At 34.2% G+C, this 8,464-nt stretch overlaps 1 protein-coding gene across 3 annotated transcripts in view; it reads right to left on the bottom strand.

The window, feature by feature from the left end:
* Positions 1-8,003, bottom strand: part of LOC100178964 (F-box DNA helicase 1) — an 18,255-nt gene extending 10,252 nt beyond the window's left edge. For 2 of the 3 annotated variants that reach the window (XM_026834478.1, XM_009860249.3), the window contains exons 1-15: positions 7,818-8,003; positions 7,552-7,609; positions 6,982-7,094; positions 6,613-6,747; positions 6,132-6,283; positions 5,432-5,585; positions 4,948-5,135; positions 4,342-4,413; positions 3,744-3,935; positions 3,186-3,284; positions 2,633-2,861; positions 2,151-2,229; positions 1,471-1,700; positions 755-905; positions 163-365 (exon numbers count right to left, since the gene is read on the bottom strand). In XM_026834478.1, coding sequence (XP_026690279.1) covers positions 163-365; positions 755-905; positions 1,471-1,700; positions 2,151-2,229; positions 2,633-2,861; positions 3,186-3,284; positions 3,744-3,935; positions 4,342-4,413; positions 4,948-5,135; positions 5,432-5,585; positions 6,132-6,283; positions 6,613-6,747; positions 6,982-7,094; positions 7,552-7,609; positions 7,818-7,922 — 2,160 coding nt within the window. In that variant the 5' untranslated portion in view covers positions 7,923-8,003. The remainder of the gene's footprint in view (positions 1-162; positions 366-754; positions 906-1,470; positions 1,701-2,150; positions 2,230-2,632; positions 2,862-3,185; positions 3,285-3,743; positions 3,936-4,341; positions 4,414-4,947; positions 5,136-5,431; positions 5,586-6,131; positions 6,284-6,612; positions 6,748-6,981; positions 7,095-7,551; positions 7,610-7,817) is intronic. The other variant, XM_026834479.1, reaches the window with a different exon arrangement.
* Positions 8,004-8,464: the final 461 nt, after the last annotated feature.

Here is an 8,464-nt window from a genome sequence, read left to right as displayed (position 1 = left end):
ATGGTAGCAGCGACGAGCCTTGAAATCCATTACCTCTGGGTTAGAGGCAGGCGCGCTAACCACTACGCCACGGCGCCGGACAAATCAATTTATACAACAAAGAACAAACTGTACATTATGTAATATATGTACCCCATATATATTTCCATCAACTCAACTTACCCTTCTTTGTTGCATTGGTATACTGAGTGCATAAAGATCAAGGATGACCCCAAGATTAAGTTTCTCGGCCCCACCAACCACCACAATCTGCTTTTCTTCGTTTTTCTTTTCACCCCACAATGAAACCACACTCTTGATAACACCTAAGTTTGTTCGACACAACACACAGTAAGGTTTCCCAACTGCTTCACCAGCAATAGTACCTGTGATGTTAATATCAGTACTGTTAAGATTAAGAAATAATAGTGCAAAAATTTAAAATACATCTATGTTACAAATTGATACAGAAATGTGTAAAATTAAGGCGATCTGAATGTCTGAAATTATTTAAAAATCGTGCGTATAACACACATGTTCTATTTCATACAACTTGGCATGGTTATAAATTACCAAGAGTTAAATTTTGTGGATTAAGGCTTTAAAATTTCTATTTTTCTGTATGACAATTCCTCTGGACAACTAATTAATAAGCATTGGTTAGAACCAATGAGCGTTGAGTGTTTTGCAAACACCACACAGCTGTGGTGGCATTAAACTTTGAACAAACCAGCACTCCCAACAGATAATCTGTTCATGAATCCTCACAACTCACCATGGCAACCAACTCCAAGCAGAGTCTTCTCAGAGATTGATGAGTTGAGATTTACGTTTGGACTAAGCCTAGTTTTCGCAAAACCATTAAATTTAAAACCTCGTAAAAGTGCATCAGCAACTTGGGCGATCTCAGGACCAAACCTAAAGCTCTGTAAAGCAAAGTAAAAACAGAAATTATAATAATTTTTAAGAGTATTCAATAAAAAAATGAAAGAAGTTTAACTATCAGACCTAAAAGATTGAAACAATTCAAAGTCAAGGTTAACTATTTAAAATCGAATAACCAAGGACCAAGAGTTAGATGTTTGTTGTAAAAAATTAAAAAATTGCAGGAGATTGGGAAATGTTGGTTCAGGAGTTGGTGAATTTTAAGAAATGTTGACTTTGTGTTTGCAAAAGTAGAAGCAAAAACTATGTTGCTAAACACTTCGGTTACAAAATATAAACAAAACTGATTTTAAGTGTGTGTTAAACCAAAACAATTCTAAGTATATTTTTCATGATAACGAGGTGTTTTAAGATTTCTGTTAATCTAAAACATCTCTTCCAGCAAATATTTTTCTACAGAGGTTTTAATCTTGTTTCACGATCATCTGATCAAGGTAAATGTAAAAACTAAATCAGCTGGAAGAGCTGTTTTAGACCTATATTATGCCATAGCAACAGTTTGTAAGATGGGTGATGTAATAAATACAGTATGCAGGTGTAAAGTACCTGTGTTAGGTAATAAGAGTGAGTGTGCCTCACAAGCGTGAGTGCATCACGTGCATGACGAAATCCATAGATTTGTTGATGTGAATCACCAACCAACACCAAGGTAGCGTGTTTGGTTTGTTTAACAAGTATATCTCTCATACATTCCGAACAATCTTGTGCTTCGTCTAGAAGAATCACGTCGTATTGCGAAACAAGTGGATTTTTCATTTGCCACATTTTAAGATAACCTGGCAAAACACACAGTGTTAAACTGTTTAATCGGAATTAAAATATGAGATTGTTTAATAAAGCGTTGTCTGGAATCATTTATTTGAAATTAGGTCTCTAGTTTTATTCAAATTAACTTAAGTGAGCTGTAACCAAGTTAAGTAATGGTAAAAAATACTAAGTTAATTACTAAACCATATCAGATTCTCATATTGATAAAATGAGTTGACTATGATTGTATATGAAGGGTGTAATAATCAAGGGGTCAGGTTCCAGTTCATGAGGAACTCGGCTGGTAAGAAATACATTACGCAAGATATTGTATGATGTTTTATGCATAATTAATCACAAACAGAGGTTATTAAACATCAAAAATGAGTTACTTTGCCGATTAAAATTCCGCAAAATAATACATAAAGGTTCCAGATCTAGACTATGCCTACAATGTAATAGTACAAAGTAAAACTTACAGTCATCAGATATGGAACATTCTTTTCCTTGAAAGTCAGTGATTTTCTTCCAGTACCTCACTGCCAAGTTTTGCAAAGACTATCAAATAAAATATTTTAACATTTTTGCAACAAACCAACAACGATCAGATATTGTTTACAAATACATGTTGGCAACCAATACAACAAGAACATTGCCAGAGTTGAGTTAGGTAACTTCTTGTATACTAATATCAAGCAACAAAAACTTTGACAAACTTTGCATTTTTAGATCTTGAACATATTATAGTAGACCAGGCTCCACATGTCTTTGCGTAATAATTTATAGGTTTTCAACTGTCTGTCGCTACAATTCTTTGCTGGCCACGGCGTTATAAACACTTTGTATATTTGCTAACCATTTTTCTGAATACCACCAAATTTGAACCAACCACCCTTCAACTAGACTGCACAAATAAACTAGACTGCACAAAGAGTTATTGTATGGCTAATACAGGACTAACCTTGCGTAGGTCTTCTGAAAGATCTTCATGCACATATTTATCTCCTTCCTTCTTTATCCTATACCGAGGCACATGGCGTAACTTGATTTGTTTATCACTGCTTGACATGAACAAGATAAGCGTCTTTCTCACCAACAAGCCACAGAAAGCCATTTCCTTTTCCAGACCGAGCTTGTATATAATATCATGTGAAGACATGGAGTTTCTTCTATCGATCTTGTGACGATATCTAACCCAAATTATCAATAAAACACATATAGTGTTTTTAACATGTTTTTACAACATGTGTTAATGGTACATATCGGGGTGGATTAAACAACAAGTGAGAATGTATATGAGAGCCACATTTGTTTTTGTTACCAAAACCTAAACAAACCATTATACACCAAGTTGTAACACATAACTATGTGTGCGAGAAGTGCTAGTTTGGGCAAACCATTAGTGACCATTGAGTTGGTGCTTTGGACACATTGCTGTTAACTTCTTATACATGTAGAAATGTCTACAATGATAGCACTATGACAAACAATTCAGTAATAAAACAACAACACACCTGTTCATGTCCATTTCTCTGTATGCAAGACTGTGTAGTGTGGCGCACCTTACATTAGGATGGTTGTAAAACACTTTCTTTCCCTCATCTACCACAGCTCTGTAAATAGTATTACTTTGATAAATTAGTGGTAGTATTGATTGTGTATGGTGAGTTAATGTTCATCATTGTTATATAAACTAAAGCTTCCAAGAATAATATAAATTCTAACTAATTCTTCTTTTAATAATCAGAATATAAGTTTTTTTCAGGGTAAAATAACAATAATGCGCGGTTTATTGAATTATAATACGTTTCACATCATGATACAGAACTCGCAATTATGTTTTAGCTTAGGAAATTATGTTTAGGCATAGCTGATATGACAATTTGCCATCCTTTGCACCTCAATTATAAACCTTAAGCTTTGAATATTTAATGTATTCAGTTTAGATCAGCCTTATCAGACCAATAATTGTTTATGGTTGCCTATTGTTAAAAACAGTAACAGAAATTATTACAGAAAAAAAACTGAATCTTCCAGTAACAAGATTTATAGACATTGTAAAACAACCCTACTTGCAAAATGAGGTGTATAGGAATGTCTTGTTTGGCTTAGCTTTAACACAAGCAATCAACGTGCTTGTTTTTCCTGCACCAGCATAAGCCATTACTCGAATCAACTGACCAGTTTGAAAATCATGATTCACAACCCGTAGTTGCTCATGAGTAAGATTGTTCACAAGTTGGGATTGTATCTCAGTTTTGCTGCTGAAAATATTTCTCACAGTAGTTTTTTCGACATAAAGGTTCATTTACAACAAGGTAATACATGCTGAACATGTTTAAAACGTAAAAGTAAAAACCATTAATGTCCATGAAGATAATAACTTTTAACTGGCACATGGTGGTGCTAGAGCACGACAAAACATAACGCACCATCAAGGAATCAACAGTCAAACAACCCCCATATGTTAGGAACAATGTTACACAATCTAATGTATTCAATATAGCAATAAATCAGCATTAATGTAACAATAGGATATTTTTCGTAACAATCTTATAACTTGGTTTAACTGAGGAAATGCATGCCAAAATGCTATAAATGATTGAATTTACATAAAATTGGCTTTTTATTTATATATATATTAAACTTATGTGTTAAATCTTATGTTACCTATAATGTAGTGGAATTGGTGATGAAGCATTTTCAATGATTGAAATTGAAGCAATAACCTTGTAGTGGCTCCTAATAAAAATACAAATATACAAGGTTTTAACCAGTACATTTTATTCAAATGAGTATATCATTGCAAGGTACCACATACTTCATGAGCACATGATAAAAGATATGAGTTTATCGAACCTATATTATGTCACTTAAAAGTGGTTGGAAAAGTGGTTCCTCCCTCCTTAGGTTTCAGACTCCCATATTTAGATAAATCAAAATCATAACAACCAAGTTGCAAACATATACCATATTTGTCCAGTGACTTACACCAAATTAGATTCCTTTTATGCTAACAAGTATTGCATTAATTAAAACTTAAATAAATTATCACAAGTTTTAGGGTGCGCTGCATTTTATCGCCGAAACTGAAAAACATGTTTTGGTCTTTAAAACAGCAAATAAACCTAAAAATGAATAATTTAATGTTAATTTGTAAAAGTTTCTAGCACACCTGAGTTCAACAATTGGTCTGGCATGCATTTTTACTATGTGCAGTTACGATATAAGCACCTAACAAATGGATCACATAAAGTTTATAAACAAATAACTTACTGCTGACTTGTAAGCTGAAACAGGTGAAGCATCCAAAACAATGAAGCAATCACATAGAAGAAATCCATCACAAGAGGGAGTGGAAGAGCCCGAGATAAAACATGGTGGAAGTGAAGTGTTGATTTAACATCAGGGGATAATATTAAGATCAAGGAAGCCAACATCCAAATTTGTGGGGAGTTTGTTGCCTTGTAAAACATAGTGAAAGTTTTAATATTAATATTCAACTTTAATGCCTAATTATTTTACATTTCTTCTGGTGACCCCGAATCGGGAAGTTGGCCCTTTAGTGACACAATGTTTGAACAATTTGAAAATTAAATTCAGAAAATTTGCTACAAAGCTTACTTAAGAAAAGAATAGCAAGTTTTTTAAGCTGTGGTGTTTATGCCACCTATTCAATAATCCCCATTGAAGAGTGTCTAATAAAACTATGACAATTTTAAACCCATTTTGTTGTGTACGCTTCGAAAGCTCATTTTACCAATAATTGTTTAGCAATCGCATCATCATTGGACAGAATCTTTTTCTCCAGCAGAGCATTAGCCAGTGGAAATAGTTGATGTCGTTCAATTTGTTCAACCATTTCACTCAGTTCTGTTGATTGAAGAAATTTGACTCCCCAGTTGCCCATGAACCTGAGTTAATTATTTAGTGTGATGTTTAAGCTGCTCAATTTATGTGAATTCATGGTAATAGAAGTTAGGGCTTAGACCTGAATTCAAGGTCACCTGGTCGGTCTTGACACATTATCCTGCTTATATAGATAAATTACATTGTGCAAATTTTCGGCTTTTCTGGCAGATTATTATGTAAATTTAGTCACAGTAATGTACAAAACATTCAACTCGGTTATATTGATATTTGCCTACTTTAGGTATCACATACTTAGAGGATAAGGGGTAAACCTATTGCAAGTTCAGTGTAAAGCTTATTTTTTATACTAAACTAATGAATGACTGGAGTCATTGTGAAGTGAATGTTAGGTGAAGGAAACATAATTATACACAACGCTTTACACAACAACTGTAAACATACTGAAAGTGGTTGGAACATCCTTGTGCAATATACCACGTGTCATTGAATGGTAAACCATTGTAATGAAATGTCTCCAATTCTAACGAAACCAACACGATACTAATGGTAAAAAATAGGGCTATCTACAACACTCGTCTTATACTTACCGGACTAGGTTGACAATTACATATGGCTTTAACAAGTCACCCTGTTCCCTGCTGTGTCCGATGTTTGAATGCTCCATTAAACTTTCCAATTCCAAAAGTGAATCTTTGTCATTCATTCGGATTTTATGATACATTTTCTTCCATGATAAAAACTAAAAAAAAATAAAATTTTACAACTTCCTTTTAACAAAATTAGAAAGAATTTACTGTAAAATCTGAGACATAACCCACACAAAAATATCATGCAATAAGGCCTACACCATTCATTAGGCCTTAGTGTCCATGGGATATTTGTTGAAAAGATTAATTTGCAATAATATTTAAAATATTTGGGCACAGTAAGTGTTTAGAGGCAGTGTAAGAACACACAAAAACTTTGCAAACACATTAGCATTATTCATTCTGTTTTACAGTGCATACAAGTGCATTAATGACAGTTTGATTTAGGTTCATGAATAACACAATAACAAAGTTAAATTACATTGTTGCTCTTAATGATATTGTTCCATCTTTTGCAAACAACAGGACAGGTTCCTATCAAGTCAGATATGGGTAAGCAGCTGAAGATATTCTCAAGCACGTGGTCAGGTAGTTTGTCAAGCTCAATTAGACGATCCTAAAAAAAAAGAAACATAAGTTTACTATATTTTGTATTTTGGGATAAAGTTACCTAGATGCTAGATGCAATTAATATAACAACTTTTAGGAGACAGGAAGTTACAACAAAGCAATAGACGTGTCCAAGTGAAATAATAAAAAAAGTTATTAAATCACAATAGGCTACACAAAAAGTGGTGATATAAGTCACTCTTGTACCATCAATAAAACTTTGAATATTTTGTTTACAAACCATAGAAGGCAGAGGTTGGCTCCCATCCATGACTTCATCAGGAAGATTAGCCACATAATTATCAAACTCTTCATCATCATCATCAAATAAATCTATGCTAGAATCCAGATCAACTGTGAACGTCATGCAAGTTAACTTAATTAGGCGTTCATACAGAGTTGTACCAGATTGGAAAGTTACTTTATGGGAAGAGGATATTAGATGAAATGAATTTTTGGTGCTAGTAAAGAATCCCCCCCCCACCTTATTTGCTAACCACTAGGGGAGGGGGTTAGGTGTTGATGGTTAGGGGGTTAGTGGTTATAGTGGTTAGTAGTTAGTGGTTATAGGGGTTCGGGGTTAGCAAATAAGGTGGGGGGAAGACTCTTCACTAGCACCGAATATTTGTGTGGAATTTCCTCTAAAATTTTTGTTGATATTTTAGCAAGTAAGAATATTTGTAAAGGCTTAATTTATAAAAATATTGTTTGACAGAGGTCTATGTGTCACTTTATTTCTTTGCTTTTTGACATTGAATAATTTATAAAAATAAAAAATAATATGCTTCCATTTATAGGCTTAACCATTTACCTGTAGAGGCTTGACTGCTCAATCCAGTTTTTACCTGAACCTGGGTGACTTGTGAACTCTGAAAAAATGCATATTTATAACCACCACGTCTTTTCCAAACTCTAACTGAGGTATTACTTAAACTAAACAAGGCAAAACAGGAAGAACTCACAGAAAAAATGTGGGTCTTTTTAAAATGTGCTGGTTGTATGCACACAAACACAAAGTATTCAGATTACATGGAAAGATACAAATATTAGTTTAAAAAATAAATATGATGTACTTACACTGCATGGTTGACTATGGTCAAACAGAAGTCTTTTTCCAGGAGTTCCAGATAATAGAGAGGACGAACATTGTTTACGTTTAGAGGGTGATGGTGTTACATCCATTTGTTTTAGAACTTAAACAAACAAAGGTACATTTGCTGTAACTTAACCCTTACTCACTAGTTTCTCTTAAATATATTCAAAATTAAAACACAAGATATATCCAGTCTGCAGAGTATGGCAGTATAGCCCCCACTGAATATACAGGATCGCTGGTTGGATTATATGACTCCGTGCTGATCCGACTTCATATACAGGCTTCAGCGGGGTGCTATATCTACTGTAGTACTAATTGCTTTTATAACCAGAAACCAAACAGTTCATGATATCTTGCTATGTTTTATTCCTTTTTCTGGTATACAAGTACACGATACGGTATCGGGCAAAAGCTTACTTGACGGCTGGGCTAAGGCTCGTAAGAGCCCGCCATGAACCTAGACTGACCTCGAGGTCTCAGTGCCGATAGTGGTTTCTCGTTATTCATTTTTGTGTTAGGGAAAAGGCGAATTATATAGCGGACAGAATCACGTGACAGCAGTGTGACGTCATGCGATAAAAGGGAATCGATTTGGGCCTGTCATCGGCTGAACGGGATATCATTAACC

Source organism: Ciona intestinalis, chromosome 5 (assembly GCF_000224145.3).
Source record: "Ciona intestinalis chromosome 5, KH, whole genome shotgun sequence".
Lineage (NCBI taxonomy): Eukaryota > Metazoa > Chordata > Ascidiacea > Phlebobranchia > Cionidae > Ciona > Ciona intestinalis.
The sequence above is the reverse complement of the archived record's forward strand: the minus strand, read 5'-3'. Positions and strand labels throughout refer to the sequence as shown.